The sequence below is a fragment of the Poeciliopsis prolifica genome, unplaced genomic scaffold (genome assembly GCF_027474105.1).
Source record: "Poeciliopsis prolifica strain line A6 unplaced genomic scaffold, Auburn_PproV2 SCAFFOLD043, whole genome shotgun sequence".
Classification (NCBI taxonomy): domain Eukaryota; kingdom Metazoa; phylum Chordata; class Actinopteri; order Cyprinodontiformes; family Poeciliidae; genus Poeciliopsis; species Poeciliopsis prolifica.
In genome coordinates this window covers 2,419,800-2,436,860 of record NW_026562418.1, presented here as the reverse complement: position 1 = coordinate 2,436,860, position 17,061 = coordinate 2,419,800, and the positions used below count along the sequence as shown (strand labels likewise).

At 39.6% G+C, this 17,061-nt stretch overlaps 1 protein-coding gene across 2 annotated transcripts; it reads right to left on the bottom strand.

Annotated features, from left to right (window-relative positions):
* Positions 1-1,017: 1,017 nt before the first annotated feature.
* LOC129376368 (keratinocyte-associated protein 3-like) lies at positions 1,018-12,943 on the bottom strand. 2 transcript variants are annotated; one of them, XM_055055990.1, is made up of 6 exons: positions 12,861-12,943; positions 11,068-11,264; positions 10,064-10,123; positions 7,008-7,199; positions 2,072-2,221; positions 1,018-1,968 (listed from the first exon to the last, which is right to left on the bottom strand). In XM_055055990.1, the coding sequence occupies exons 1-6, from the start codon at positions 12,871-12,873 to the stop codon at positions 1,498-1,500; spliced, it is 1,083 nt and encodes a 360-aa protein (XP_054911965.1). In that variant the 5' UTR covers positions 12,874-12,943; the 3' UTR covers positions 1,018-1,497. The 2 variants fall into 2 exon arrangements, with proteins under 2 accessions (XP_054911965.1, XP_054911966.1); XM_055055991.1 differs by having other exon boundaries at positions 12,782-12,865.
* Positions 12,944-17,061: the final 4,118 nt, after the last annotated feature.

The following is a 17,061-nucleotide window of genomic DNA, read 5'->3' as shown; positions in this document are numbered from 1 at the left end:
ACCAAGTTGTTTCTGGTAAAGACACTGACAAGAATTCAAGTACATAACTCTTGATAATTCGCCTTTTGTTCCTCCCACAGTACAATTTGACAACACTTCTCACATCACCACACAATAACTGTTGGACAGTTCTTGAAGCTCTGCGTGAACAAACAAGTTTGGGTTTTTGTGGAGCACTGTAAAGAACTTCCTTGCTAACCATGCTAACAACTAAATTTAGCACAGAGTGTTTATTTTCTAATAAAGCCTCCTTTCACTTAACTGCAGCCAAAAATGTGCTTACATTTACCATGGACACAAAGGAAGACTTTTGCCCTTTGAATTTGTGTTAAGATCGCCATTTGTAGAAATAATATGTAGCTCTTTTTATTAGAAATCTAGTCTGTGAAGATTTCGCAAAACATGACTAAGTTGGCCATTTATGCTTTGGGTTACACAACACTATCAATAAGCCCATACATGTTCTGCCTGTATGGGCCAGAAAATGTGGTCCACCTCCCCCAGGCTACAGTAACAAATTGACATTCTGTTCTTGGAGACACAGTTTGGGAGTTCTTGCAATTTGTCCTTGACATACAATGTGGTCTAAACTTGATTTTTATGTCGTCTCCAAACACTGTTGTGGGATTGCTCAGAAATCTGAAGTGGGTTATGACACAACATGTGGCCATGGGAGGGAACTTTGGAAAATTCCCCAAGAGTTTTCCACTTGAGTTCTTATGAAATATTAAATGTCTTCATCAGACAGAACCACCTTAAGGAAAATAACTAAATACTCTGTTTTTGTGGCATATGTACAGGAACTTACCCTGACTAGCTTTTGATGAATCAAGTCAAGCTAAGCATAGTTGAGTCCAGCTCAGCCATCATTTCTTAGCAGCATTTGGTACAACTTTGAATTAAGAAAAAATTATATATATATATATATATATATATATATATATATATATATATATATATATATATATATATATATATATATATATTTTTTTTTTTTTTTTTTTTTCCATGATGAAAACAAACATATTGCTGGTTCTGGTCTTCTTTCACAAAAGAACCAGCTTGCTAGCAGCTAAAGTTAGCATGGAGGCTATGCTATCTCTGAAAGGCAAACTTGGCAAACCTTATTTTTCAGCAAGGCATTTAATCTTTCAGTTCATAGCTGAAAATAAAACAGTTCTTCATGTCGTCAGGGATACTGGCACGTTCTCAATGTTCTAAGTATTAAGTGCAGTTTTCTCTAACATAATCCAAACATTACAAACAGAAAGATGAGCAATAACGCCCCATGTATGCTGCATCTTGTACAAATTTCTTGTTCTTCCCAAACTTTCTGAAAATGCACTATGAAAATAAAAAAAAGTCTCCTTTCAGTATACGGCTTTTGAAAGCCGATTTATCCCACAAGGGGAGTTCTGTCTGTGTGATGCTGGAGACTTGAATACTACTGCAGCAACAAGTAAAGTGTATTTAAAGACAATTTGGCCTCACAAACAACTATATCCAAAGACTTGATCTGTCGGACGTACTCCTCCTCAGGTTGTGCTCCCCCCGCCCTCTTTGTTGACTGCAGCTCCTCATGTCTTGGTGTTCTATGTCCGACCCGTCTCGGTGAGAATGCCGAAGAGGCTGCCTCTCTGAGGTGGGAAGACTTTGGTTGTGGGAAGGAAGGGCCCTTTGAGGAGTGTGACGCTCCAGTTTTGGAGGTGCAGTGGGATGCCTTAATGGTTTGTTGTTGCTTCTTGGGGGGTCTTTGTGATGTCTGGTTGGTTTACTGTGGTCTCCAGGAGGGTTGGTGTAGAGCTGTGAACGTTGCTCGTGGCGTCTTGGTTGGTCCGTGTGACGTCTAGGTGATGTATTATGGACTTTAGGAGGTTCGGTGTAGACTCGTAAAGTGTCGTGTTGCCTTCTTGGGGGCTCGGTGTAGTGAGGTTGAGAGGTTTCCTTTGCCGACTTTGCCACATTGATCTAAACAAACAAATGGTAGGACAGTAATTTTCAATACTGCCGACAGAAGGATGACATTAACTTTGATGTTCACGTATTTAAACGAGTATGGCTAAAGACTTACGGTTCTGGTATAGGTTTTTTTATGTCTCTTGCTTTTGGGGCAACCAGACAGCCCCAAGAAAGAAACACAGGCGGCAAGGCAGCGAGCAGAGAACACCATCTGAATGCTACACGATACAATCAGACCAACCCAGAGGATAATAGTGGTACTCTGGGGAGAAAATGGAAACACATTGGTTGGAAAAACACAATCTCGACCAAATCTAAGGCAAAAACAGGCGATGCTGTCCGAAAAATGAGGATGCTGCTTGGATAATGGCGTGAAACAATGTTATCATATTATTCAGAGCTAGATGCTGAGGGGAATAAAGAGCTTGGAAAGGCAAGTATGCATTGTGAATAAAAAATGTACTAGACAATGCATCTTCATAAAAGTAAAGCGAGGGAATTGAAAGCATAAAAGCAACCTTTTATTGTTAGGCTTGCTTTGTAAATGATAAAAAACATAAGAAGTTTATATCTCTGAGTCTGGAGGGTTTTATGAAAATCCATAATGAAATATACAGGAGTTGGAGAAAACCCTTACATGACTATCATATCTAACCCCTGACAATTGTGTGAATGAGAAACAAAAAGCCCAACACACACTTTGTGAGACACTATATGCTCTCTGGAAGACATATAGAGGATCCCTTGGTGATGGGTGGCAATCTGCGGACTCAGCAGACAACGGAAAGGTTAGTCAACTTTTAAGGCGGTTTACGTCACATTTTACACAGAGATATAAAAGAAAGAATCAATTAACATAGAAGAAATAAGGCATTATTTCAGGAAAGTCTTAGTTTTATGTTGAAATGCAGAGATGCAAATGCTGTAATAAATCTGAGCCATTACTACATGATTTCTCTCCAATCTTGGTTTGTAGTTTCATTTATGATACATGATGGAAAACACAAAGCCAAAAATAGAAATCACAAGAATTGGCTGTAATATTTTCTTATTTAAATCAAATTGTGTTGGTGTTTGCTGTTCCAGGCTAAACTAGCATGACATGTTCTAGACATGCTAGAACGTGTCAAGAGCGTGACCTCCATTTACCTCAGAGGTCAAAACTGGAATCCGGGACTGGAGTAACATCACACCCAACTTTATTTTCTGTGCAGTGCTGCAGCTTCCACAACCTTGTAGTTCTGACTTTGAGGTCAAGGATCACGAGAAGCCTCCATATTACCAAACTGTGATCCCAACTACTGGGGGCTTCCCACTTCATTTTGATTTTAGATTACCAATACAGTGCACCTTATGACTTTCAGTAGTAAGTTGGAAAGTTTGCTAGGTGTGATTTTCCCATTTCCGCAAATGTTTCTAACTAGATTAACCAGAGTTAGAAACGCAAACCAATAAAGTGTTTTTCCACTGATTATGCATGGCACTAATTTAATGAGATCATTAATGAGATTTAATAAGATCTCTAACGAGGCCATCTTGGGTTTTGAGGTCAGAGTTTGTGAGAACCTATAAAAAGGAGGAGTTGGTTGATTTGGTTTGGACTTGGAAGTCAGAGCAAACTGAATGTACTGTATGCAGCTAACATCAACATAGGTATTGTTTTGGTTTTAAGAAAATGATAAATAATAATAATACAATGAAATTAAGCTGTTTAATAAAGTACAGATTTTCGAAACCTCACTGGAAGTTTAAGAAAAGAAAGCAAAAATAATACTTTATTTGTGGCGGGGGTTTGTTGTAAAGACCTGCTTAATCATGTACATTTATTTTCTTTAAACACAGGATGTATGACGAGTCTGCATAGCTTAGCCATACAAAAAGCCCCGCCACATGTCTCATTGTAGGTTTATTACTTTGTTGACTTGGTGTGCCATTAATCCTCTTACGTTTTAATTAAAATGCCATGTCAGCAAACAAATGTCGTGTCCCATTAGTCTCACAGGAACAGGATTGGATTTGGGATCGATGCCATAACCAAATTGAGAGAATTAATAGTTAAGTTGAAAAACCAGAGAGATTTCCTCTTTGCTTCGGTGCCTGACTACAGGCAGCAACACAAGAAACGTGTTGTTAACACCAATTTGTACCATCCTGTGTGTGCAGACGGTTTAATGAGATGTAAACCGTCATAGATGATGACTATCTCAGCTTTACTGTGTTTTGGTCACAGTGTAGCCATTTTGAATGTAGGACTTAAAGGTGCTTAGTGACCTCAGAATTTAGTACAAAAAAAAAAACAACAAAAAAAACACCAGAAGTGTTAATGTGTTGTGAACTACATGCACCAAGTATGCAGAAATTTAGTTTGACATATCACTAGCTGTAGTGTCAACACTAAACCTTAATATTTTCTGTCGGAACTTAATCTTTTAACTAGGATTGCACAATCTATTTTCAACAACATTCTATCGGTTCATTTTTAACATGAATTTTGGACCAATGACAAAAATCAAGGCAATAGTGACATTTTTCCATCTTGTTGCTATTTATTTCTGGAAGACGTTGGTCATGTAATATTGGTTTGGTCATGTGACAATGATAATGATGCAACAAAGGATTGTGGGGAGTTTTAGTGAAACAGAGAAGCAGTGGTGAAGTTAATGGCGCCGTTGTTTTCTTCAAAATGTCTAGAGGTGGGGCTTGCCGTGGTGGCGCAGGGGGTTACCGCGCCCCACGTTTGGAGGCCTCAGTCCTTGACGCGGACGTCACGGGTTCGACTCTCGGTCCCGGCGATCTTTGCCACATGTCTTCCCCCTCTCCTTGCCCTCTTTCCTGTCTGCCTACTGTAAAAAATTCGAGCCACTAGCGCCGCAAAAACTCTTCGCAGAAAAAAATAAATAAATGTCTAGCGATAGTGAAATACATATTATTGGACAATATTTTTATATGGGTGCATCCCGACTTTAACCATATAAATAGTGACTTATCCAGGTGTATGTGGTATTGGCCTTTTAATATTCAATTGTCTTAAATTTGAATAGTAGCAGTATAGTCAAAATGCCATCCAAACCAACAATGCAGTGAATTGATCAATACCCATGTGTTCTGACAAAAAGTGTGTGAAAAATCTGAAACATAACATAGGCAAGACTTTAAAAAATTCAAAAAGAATAGAAAAGCAACACTGAGAATCATAATCAACTATTAAAAGTCATGTATCTTGCCAATAAACAGCAAATGAGATCAGGTACACAAAAAAATGCACAGGAAATGTAACTATTACAGGTTGATGTTTCTTTCTCCAATCTATGAAAACAAACTGCTGCTAGCTGAGCCTGGGAAGCTTTCATTGAATGCTCTGGAGAGTTAGATGGTCCAAAGTCAGTCAGAATTTAATTGTCTTTCAGCTCAAACTGCAGAGCAGCTTCTATTAGACTGGATAAGATTTAAGATACAACCCAGTTGAATTAGATAGCTTCTTCCCTTAATAAAAGGAAAATAAAACTTTAAACACTTCATTTTTCAATGTACTCTGGTTACATTTGTTTGATGATCTGAAACAATAATTAAAGGGAAAAAGAAAAATGTAAAGTTGAAAATACTTTTTTCACAGCATTATATAGTAGCTTAAAGTTAAAGCTCAAAGGTTTCAGCATAAAAAAAGGCAAACTAGGTCTGTGGAAGACATCTGTACACCACCTTACCTTTAAACTACCAGCAATACACTTTTACGCTATTGTTGAAGAGTCTATACTTAACCTCAACCTTGAAATTTATACTCTACCCGGTCGATGAATGCCAGTTCATCACTGTACAGTAAATACAGTGTTGACGTAAGTAAAGAATAGAATAGAATAGAATAGAATAGCATTTATTGTCATTGAACAGGATTCAACGAAATTTCTATTTCTATTGTTTTTCTGCAACTCAAAGCAGAAAAACACAATGGATTTAGGGATTGTACATCTGTCCGGTTTCTGGCTTTGAGCTATTAGCAGCTGAAATCCGACTGAGCCATGAAATCCTGCGCACGTCTACAGCTGCTCCGCCATTAACCACCAGCACCAAGAATAAATCCAGCTTAAGACAAAGGTCCCATAGTGAAAAAACAAAACAACTCAGCACCAGTGCTGTTGATGTGTGTCAGCAGCTATGAGGCTAAACGGGGTTGACAGTCCATCAGTAGCACACAGGAAAAAGGAAGCAGTCTGGAGAGCACTGACCGGGTCAGGTCAGCGTTTCTGCCACCAGTCCATTAGCTGCAAAGCATGACTGACTTCGTGACAGCTAGGAAAGACGTCAAACCTCCTACTCAATGGCCAGTGCACTCGCACAGAGAGAAGAGACTGAACATTTTACTAGACTGTATTACTAGTCTGGTAGATACTGTTAGGATTCAAGTTGGTGTGAGTGCTCCTCCAATAGACGATCTTCGTGGGAGCGTTCTGGCAGGCTGACGCACCTGAAGCGGACTTCTGCAACCAGCTGCAGGATTTTTAAGAAGCGGTGAAGCAGCCATTCATCGCTCGATGGTCCCACTTGTTGGTCAGAGTCAACCCCAAGGTTTTGTCAAGCTTCATGTTTAAAGGGACTAAGTCAATCTTTTGTTTTCTCACAGATTTTGATTCACTGTTTGGACCAAGCTAGGAACCACACCCACCCGAACACAAATCAACGATCGCCAACCGGACTGACAAAGTGTGAATCTATTAAGTCGGGAGGGTAATTACTTTTTCAGAAAAAGTAAGATAAGATTGGATAATTTTTCCCCTAAAATAAATAAAGTTATCGTTTGAAAACAGCATCCAATATACGCTGGTCTGATTTTAAGATGGGTTTGATAATCTGAAACACGTGTCTGAAAAGACTGAAATGCTTTTTCATTCCAGACACTGTACATTTCCACACCTTACATAAAGAAAAAGCTGTTTTATAAAAACAAAATAACAGATTTTAATATGGACTCTTTATGCAATAGACAAAGGTCACCTGACCAATGGCGCAGCAGCTGCTATAATCTCTTAAGTCTGACAGAGCAACACACTCACATAGACACGGGTGGGGTCAAAAGGACACTCGTTGGTAACGCTGGAGTAGCCGATGGCATCGGGAAAGCGGCAGTGAGTCAGGAGTACCCGCCCGCCGTTGATGATGGTCTTCACTAGAGACAAGAAGAGGCCAATGGTGGAACCTCCTGCCGTGAGCGACGAAACCAGACTGATGGAGAATAAGGACCACGTCTATGGAAGGAGAACAGAGGTTTAGCTCTGGTGTCCAACATTGGAACTCAGTGGGTTTATATAAAATAACACTAAAGACACAGTTGTAATCAGAACCGCCTGGTGTTCTAGCATACCAGAAATCTACCAGTCTGCTTTATCAAAACGACATGCCAAAGTTTGCGATGGGTATTACACTGAACCAGGATTCGCCTTTATAAAATATTTCAGAGCATCTCAATTAAACAAAATGATAAACTTCAAATTATTATTTTGTTTACAGAATGTTTGGTTGCCAGGGCTAACCAGACTGGGCTACTATGAAGAGACTATGTAGAGAAAATGCACCAACAGCAAGTCCTGTATCTAAACAATAACTGACATATGCTAAATAAAACCCCCGATTCAAAGTAAACCTTTGAAAGTACGTTATATTGACAAAAAATAAATATTTTGAAGATTACCGCTTTGCACATCATGCTAGAGGTTCGCTAGCTTGAGGCAAACAGCTAGCTTCACTAGCTGTTTTTATGATCATCCCTCCTGTCAGTGATTTAAAGCAGTTTATTCTTCAGCATATCTATGATTACAGGTTTTGTGTGTGCTCTACATTTTGATAAAGTATAGCCTGCAGACCTCTGGTGTGCTACTCTGACAAGGAATAACAAAACGACAGAACATCCCCTTATTCTGATATCTGAAGGTCCTCTAAATGCTTATCTGGAGTCTGTGTTTGATATGCAATCTCAGGATAAATCCAGTTGTAGTGTGAACATGACGCAAGTTTGTTAGAATATTCAAGAACAAACATCAACTTGAAGACTAAAGAACACAGCGCATAGATCGGGGAGAAAGTTGCCTAGATTGAAAGCAGGGTTGGGTCAAAAAACATCATCTCAGCCCTTGAATGACTCAAACATCATGAAGGTTTGTATTGGTTGAAACAAGTTAAATCGAATAAATCAAACCCAATGAGTCAGTTTCTTCTTCCACTTCACACATATGCACAACCTTGTGTTGGTCTGCAACGCAACATCCCAATAAAATACATGGGAACATGTGGGTGTAGCAGAACAAAATGTGGAAAAGTTCAAGTACTAGTATTTTTTTTACAACAAGCTGCATCGGGTTACAGAAAACCTGTCGATATGTCATGGAAATTAAAATGGGTGCGTTATTGACGGCTCGTCAATGCTGAATCGCTGTTGTGACTCTCTGAAGGCCGACTGAAACTGTGCTATCATCATCCGTCATCTTTTGTTCCCAGAGACAGTGTCATGTCATTACTAATCAGCATAAACCAGACATGCAGTACGATTAAAACAGTAGGTGGAAGAGCAAGGCACCAGTCAGAGCTTGGAAGGATAGTTTGGACCTTTGTTAAATAGAAATAGAAATCAAGTAGAACTAGACAGATGCACATAACCACCGTCATACTGAAAATTTCTAAAGGAAAATGTTTGGCCTTTGGCTGCCAGGACGTTGGTTTTCTGAACCAAGTGCGATGTTTTCAAGCGAATTTCTAGTTAAAGTTCTAAATTAGAAATGTTGGACAAGTTTTTATTTCATCGCCAAGATGTTTTAAAAAAAAACAATGAATTACAGAACAGCTGTTTATACTCGTAGAGAAAAAGAACACTGGTTACAAAAAAAAACAACAAATAAAGACGCACATACACAACAATGCAGTGATGAGCAATGTTGAGAAGAAGCAAACAGCAATTGACTGTAGCAGCATTTTTCTCAATGTCAGAGCCAAACAAACAGTGGATATTCAACCATCACGTGTAGCATTAACTCAAAGTGACCTTTGGGGTCAATTGACATGTTGAATAGTGAGTGGTTGAATGTGTTAAGAAAGCAGACTTTTCAGTCTGATGACAGTTGTTCAGGTATAGCAAACCCATAAAAGGAGGCCTTAGTCTTCGGCATGGCTGTCGCAGGTTCGATTCCCGGTCTGGTGACCTTTGCCACACATCTTCCCTCTCTTTCTCTCTTCACCTACTTTTCTTGTCTTAGTACTTTCAAATAATGGCCACAAGAGCAAAAAAAAAAAAAAACACCTAAAAAGAAAAAAAAAGATAAATTGTGGCTCTTTGTTTGTACTGCCTTTAAAACGTGAGTGATAGATTTCTTTTTTTTAAGATCCCTCCTTTATAAAAAACATTCTTCATGCAACATTGAAGAGTTCGAGGGTTTTAATATTGACTATAAGAATAAATGACACAGCCTAGGTGAGCTCATACTCTAATAGAGAGAAAAAAAGAAGCCATTAGCTCTTTAAAAATGACTGAGATGACTCACCAGTCACATCAAAGGTTAACAACAGATCAGATGATTTATAGTGAAGCAAGCAACCACAGCGCTGTAAGAGGAGCGCTTTCATTCAGCTTAATGACTACTTGACACAAGACGGTTGAGGAGCCAAACGGCTGGATGCTGACCCATCCCCTCTCTTCACGCGGGCTCTCGCCAGCAAAAGAAAACAGGGAGTGGTTTAATCACGCTGAAGCCGACTCTGTTCAGCCAGCTGGCTCGTCAGTCTTGTTTGAGCTGCCGGACAGCTGACTGAGTAAACGGAGCAAAAAGCACTGCCTACACAGAGAGAGAGATGGGATGGGAAAAAAACACTCTTCCAGCTCTGCAGGGCCAGTCTGAAACAACTTGTTTTAAATTATAAGTCATAAAGGGAGGAAAGCTGAGAAAACAAAGCGGTGCTATGAAATATCAATTTGTGCATGCACACAGCAGGACAAGAGCACTCTATGAGATTAAATTTTTCATAAAAGGTAAATCAGAGCAGAAAGCAGGAGAGAAGACATGAAAACAGCAGGGAGGGTGAAAGCGTACCTGCAGAATCAAATAAAAGCTGAGGGAATACTAACCAGGCGTTTGCTCTTCTTGTTTTTCGACAGGATAATAGCTAGGATCCCAACGATGACACCCTGCAGGAAACAGACTGATGAGATTAAAAGAAAATGACCAAGAGCGCGTGTCTGCCAAAGACAAGTGATGGATTTGTCACATTTAACAAAAGTGATGCAAATGTACCCCAAAATTTAATTTCACAAGCTCCAGCTCTCATTCAGGTTCATCAAAATTCACAGAAGGATGACTGCCATTGGAGTTTTCAATTGAGGCAGTTTTAAATGCCAGAAGATAAGAACAACAAAAGCAACAACATCATCAGGCTCAGTCATGTTCGAAAGTTCTTCAAATGAAGAGTTTTTGCAGGCGTCACTAACTAGCTGCCATTAGACCCCTGCTAAATTTGAGTTAGCATTGCCATCAATGACGGCAGAAAAAAAAACATTTTTCTGGACAGCAAGTTTAGCCTATTTAGCAGCAGTACACAAGGATGACTGACAGCGTTAAGACCCTCCTCCCGACTCTGATTGGTTGTTTTTGACCTAGAGCAGTGAATTTCTTAAACTGGCAACAGAAACTCAGGAAAGAGGCGGAGGAGCTTAATTCTTTTCACATGGTAACAGTTTTGACAAACATGGAAAAACAGATTTTTGTAAAAGTTACATACAGCTGCTCTAACAGGTTTAAGATGGTTTTTCTTCACACTTCACTTGTAGACTTTCAACTTGTGTATTAGAACAAGTTTGTAAGAATAAAAAACATTAATTTGTCTATATTGTCATTACAATAAAGCATGTATCCTTGCAAGACTTTGTGGGGGAGGGGGGGTGTATAAAAAAATTATTCCCAACGTGTTGAAGACCATAACGGCAAATAAGGAAAAAAGCAAAAAATTCTGGTTCAGAAAATTTGAGCCTAATTACATTTATTAACCAACAAATGAAAAGAAGAAGAAAAAAAACAAAAAAAATGGAAAAAGTAATAATTCACTGCTTCTCCGCAGAGTCCGCCCAGCACTCACCAACATGCCGGAGAAGAGCGTGACCACGTTGGAGATGGCGTAGCCCATGCCTCGCGCCTTCTCGTGCAGGTTGATGTGCCGGAGCACGATGCCGTGCACCAGCGCCCCCAGCAGGAAGTTGACGTGACCGACGAGGATCACGCTCAGACCCATCTTCATCAGGCCCAGCGGCTCCTCCAGGTCGTCGCAACACATGCCTGGACGTGGAGAGCTCGGGGTTACACACCAAGTGACAGAAATCCCCGATAACGTCACGTCAGGCATAGACCTTGTGATATCGAGCAGCAGAGGGTCAAACGCACCGCGGATGTCACCTGTGTTAATGATTGGCTGCAGAGCACATAACTGCAGTACAGCTAGTGCACACAGAGACAGACCCAAACCAGACCACAGAACGCTCTGATGAGCTTTCCAAAAGGAACGCGTTTTGGTTTGTTCCATGGCAAACTGGTGCACATTGGTGAAAGCGTCTTATCAAGGATATTCATTTGAAAATTTTATGTTCAGTCATGGTTAATGGTTTTGGCATGAAATTCTACTTAAATATGTTGATATGCATTTGACCGAAGGGGTTGGTTCAGCCTATTTTTAGACTCTTTCATCATCTTTGGTGCCAAGCGGACTGGTGAGGACGATGTCCTTTGGGTTGAATTATGAATGAATATATCAGCTTAGTTTAAAAAAAAAGAAAAAGAAAAAAAGATTTAAATTCATACTCTAGTTACAGATGAGTTTAAATTCAACTCATCTGTAACAAGATGAGTTTAAGCTCATCGAGTTACAGCACCAATAGTAAAGTCAAACTTGTCGGCAAGCTGAAGATTCAGTTTTCTACTAACAACAAACATAATTTCTTACAATATATTGAAGGTGTTTTGTTTAGTATCAAAGATTTCCAAATGTTTCTGATCAATCTTGCTAAGTTTCATATTCACACCAGTAAAACAATGTATAACAAACTGCATTTTTTTTTGCTCTGTTCGTAATGAACGTAAAAACTGCACTCATACAATCCCAGATGCAAACGACAAAAAGATTAGAAAAGCAACAGGTATTTGTAATGCATCTAACTGATTTATGTAACTCGCATTTTTTTTTTATTCTGTTTTTGTTCTGTAATGTCATTTGTTTAGTTTAGGTTCTGTGTTTTGTTTTGGGGGGTTTCCCACCCCCCCTTCTTTATGTCCCTCATATGAAATATATTTTTCAGAACTGCTACACCACTTTTAAGAGAACTTCTAAATAAAGTTGGAAAAAAATACAATTATTTGAAGTTATAATATTTTTCTGCCAGTAGGATTATCTAAATTCTCCTCAGATATATTAATATTGTTTGAAGTGCTCAGATGACGTGTTTGCACATTGATAAACCCGTCTTACTGGTTATATTTCTTTGGTTTGTACCCAAACCAAAACGAGTCTGATTTAATCCTGTAGCCTGGTCACTTTTCCCATCTTTACATGTGAGGAATTCCACACTGACATTCCGTACCGACATAAGACACCTCATGTCCCAAAGGCACCAGAGCAGTCCAACAGGATATTTAACTAATAAGTCTGCAGATTCCGAACAAACTTGTCATCAAAGTCAGAGTTTGACACGAAGGCTAACAGCGCGGAGGCAAAAATGGTTCAAACAGCCGTAAAAATGCGTCAGTTATTATTATTACCGTTAAGATGGATTTTTAAAGAGGTTTATCGAAGATATAAACACCTTGTGCCAAGCCCAACACTTAAACACGGTGGAAAATGCTCCACGTGCGGTGAAGGCGGACAGGTGAGGCTGTCGTTACCTGCGAACCTCATCTCTGTCAGGTCATCATGCGTCGCGTGCGACGGCGGGTCCCGTGTGGGTCAGGTCTCCGCGCGTGCTTCCCGCTCCCTCTCTCAGGCCTGTTCAGAGCCGACCGTGACACCTGGGAGTCTCTGGCTTTTCAAAATAAGAGACACGCCCGTGGGAGCGCTGAGGCTTTCTCACTCCACGAGAGACGGGAGTTCCGTTGTTGTTGTTGTTGTGGGAGCTGGAGGGAAGCGGGGACGGCGTTTCGTTTCAAGGCGCGTTCAGTGACTGAGCCTGTTTTGCGAAACGCCTCTCTCTTATTTTGAAAGTCCGTGCACTAATTAGCGGTCCTCTGTGACAGCGTTTGGTGCGGCTTTTGCCACCGTTGTTCTTGCACACAAAAGTGAACTGTATGCAGCTGCTAAGATAATTGCTGTTGGGGTTTAAGTAAATTAAACAAGTTACACGCATTTCATTATGGCCGATTTTAACAAAAGGAAATTCTGCAGGATTAATAGCAGTACTAAATAAATGTATTTGATCAACAAAAGTAGTTTAAATCTGGTAATTTCACACATTTTTGTCTCTTTAAAACTTCCTGCTCTTTCTGAAACCCCGGCTTCGGGAAGTCATCACAACGTGGCTTTCAATTTACCATTTAACAATATTTTTACCAGGGTGGCAATTAGGAGTTCCACCATCTGCTAATTGCCACTGGCTAGTCTGAAGGAGCTGAGTCGGGGGAGAATGAGGCAAAACATTACACAAGGTCATAATTAACCCTTTTTTGCCTATATTTGATGGAAATTAGTACTCTTAGATGCCCTCCAAACTGAGACCTGTTAAAGCCTGGGTGGAGTCCTCTCACTGTAAATAACAGTCTAGTTTCTAAAAGAAAATCAACTTCTCCGAAATGGAACGCAAAACCTAATTTACCCTGTAAATCCAGGGCAACTGGAATAAATGCTTTGAAATATGTGTAGGAAGATTACACTATGGTTGATCCCTCTCAGGGATCAAATATTTATGACATTTCTGCCACCAAGTGGAGAAATGATGCTATCAGAGAAAGACTGAAGTAGATCATTCGTGTCAAAAAAATGTATATGTTGTCTTAAGCGCCTTTGTCTTCATCTTGCATAATCATGCAGCTGGTTAGGTTCAAGTGACACTTTTTCTAGCCTTTTTTCTGTGACTCATAGAGATGTTTATGTGTTCGAAACCTTGCTCTGATGTGAAAGATAACTCGCAGCCATAAAAAATGAGTCATTTTCTAGACCATTTGTTCCAGACATTAGCTTTTTTTTTTTTTTTTTTTTTTTTTTGCTACCATGAAAGCTGACAAATAAAAATATAGAAATAAAAAGCTGCGTATGGGGCGTACAAACTAAATTTTGTTTGTCCTGGGAGATAAATGTTAACTGCAACTTTAGATGTTAGGAATTCATGCAGCATCTATGGGGTGGCAGCAGGCCTTCGGTCACCATGGTAACCGACTGTCGTATTAATTAGTTGGTAGTGGAAGTCTAATGGTAAAAAAAAAAGAGACACACCAGTTTTTGTCTCTCTATCTGAAAGGGAATTAGACCAAACGTCTCTTGTTTTGGGTTAGTTAGAGTTACAAAATGATTTCTATTTGCTAAATGTCAATAATAAGAAGAGAAAGAATCTTCCATTTTTTGCGTTATCCGTTTTTTTTGGCATGAGTTTACTCATAAACTTACTCGTACTGTTGTAAGTTGTTTTACTGCAAAAAGCTTGTGAATATGTTCCGTTGCGAACTACATTTATGCTTCTTGTTAATAGATCAAATTTGCCACAGTCAGTCAGCAGCTCACAGCAGACGATGCAAACGTTGCAAATATTTTCTGAAATAAGTGAATGCTTTGTTGAGCAAACATAGTTTTGGGCTTTGGAAAATATGTTATTCAGAAAAATTTTTCTTATGACAGTAAATGAAATTATTTTGCATCTCTAATTTGCTACCTTCGTGTTCGTGCACTACGATAAAGGCCTCTAATGAACAATTGCTTGTAACAAAACCATGTGATTGTTTTAAGTTTGGAGTCATCGTTCTGTATGTACGCATGTACACAACAATAACTCATGCAGCATACACCATAGCAAAGAAAAGAACATGTCTGCGACTCATTTATTAAATTATCCCCATTTTCAGGACTTTTACATTTGGAGGCATTGCCAGGATTTGAACCCAGGATCTCCTGTTTACCAGACTATGGTGGTGGCAACATCATGTTTTGCTGCACATGGGTCTTCTAAGTGGACAATAATACTAACTATAGACAAAATTAAACTTAGCTTACAGAAACTTTGGATAATTTGATTTCATTTTAATATTTATATAAAATATGGCTGGAACTCAGAATTCATTTTCATTCATTTTAAAAAATACACAAGGTGCAGAATTATAGAACTGTCAAAGGTCACCATAGCATGAACAGTCCTATGATGTCACAAGACACCTTGTGATGTCGCCACAGAACTTCACTTAAGTCCAGTCGATTTGTTCTTTTGCTTGTCAGAAAGCACAAGGTCGAGTGGAGACTGCTTCTACAGAAAACACTTTGGATCATTTTCAGCAGATTTTGAAAACTATCTTTGAGAGAAATGGAGACTCAGACGAAGGAATTCTTCAAAGAGGATAAAATAAAATCCCTCCAACAACAACTAACATTGTCCCAAGAAAAGGAGGCACTTTTACAGCGAGAGATGGAAGAAAGCAAGGCCTTATACCAAGAAGTCCTTGAAAAGCTTCAAGTGGACGTGATTAATCTAACAGAACAAATGGAAACGTTGCAAGAAGAGTTGGAAATGGAAAGAACAGCAAACTCACAAAGAAATATGAGCAGCAACTTTTTAAGATCCTGAAAGGTGACAACACGGCTCAGAATACAGACATGAAGAAGGAAATGGCTCTGCTGAGAAAGACGTCTGCAGAGAAGGAGAGGCAGCTGCAGGAAGAACTGAAGGAGGTGAAAGAGTCGTACAAGGAACTGGACAGCAATTACCAAACTTCTGTTAAAGTCCTGGAACATCAAATAGAGACACTGAAGAAGAAGTTCAGTGACAATGAAGAAGCTCACGCTGAAGTGTTGAAGATGAACAAGACACTTTATGCAGACTTAGAAGCTGAGAATGAGGCTCTTCATCATCTACTGTCTTCTCTACAAGACGCCTCCAGAGAGAGAGAGACATGTCTCCAGAGAGAGCTGGACAAAGCCAAAGAGGAAAACATGGAAATGACCAAAAGATATGAGGCAGATGTTTTAACCCTCCAGAAACAAGTTTGTTCACTGGAGCAGCAGCTGAGAGACGACAAGGAATGTCATGTGGAGATGGCAAAGATGAACAGAATGCTTTACGCAGAGCTACAAGCTGAGAACGAAGCTCTTTGTCAGAAAATGGCTTTGATTCAAGACACTTGCAGAGAAACGGAGAAATGCATGCAGAAAGAGCTGGACCAAGTGAAAGACGCAAGTCTAGAAATGGTCCAGAAATATGAAAGTGACATTTTAGCTCTCAGAGAAGACATTCAAGCAATGGAGAAGGAACAGAAAGATGAACAATATCGCCATGCTGAGATTGAGATACGGAATGGAAAGAGGGCCAAATTTCTTCATGCTGAAAAGAACATGCTGCAGAAGGAACTGGACGAAGCGAACCGGAAAATCTTTTTAAATGAAGCAAAATATAAAGAAGAGCTGGATGAAAAGACAGCTGAATTGAACGGCAGTTGAAGACAATTACAAGCTGAAAGAAGAGCTGAAACAGAGGGATGAGGAGATTGCTGAAGCAAAGGCTCCTCTCCCAGGAAAGAAGCCGTTTCTTAAAAAGCTTCGGCACGCTGTGGGATTGAGGAAACCAGAAAGATGGAAAAGAAGGGAGGCTGCAGAAAATGAGTAGCACTTATTTATATTAGGGACCAAAATTATAAAAATTTTCACAATAATGGATGGAGGAAGATTGTAATACATTAGCAAGGACCAGATCACAATAGAAGTTTAAAGATTTATTGAAGAAGAGATGAAGGAATGAGGGGATGAAGGTGAAGACTCAGTGTACATCCTGGACAGGTCGCCAGTCCATCACAGAGACAAACAATCATATACACACAGGAAAATTAGAGGTGTGGTTTGGACCCTGAACTTAAGTTAACATATTGACTTCATTTCACCAGCACAGACCACACCACA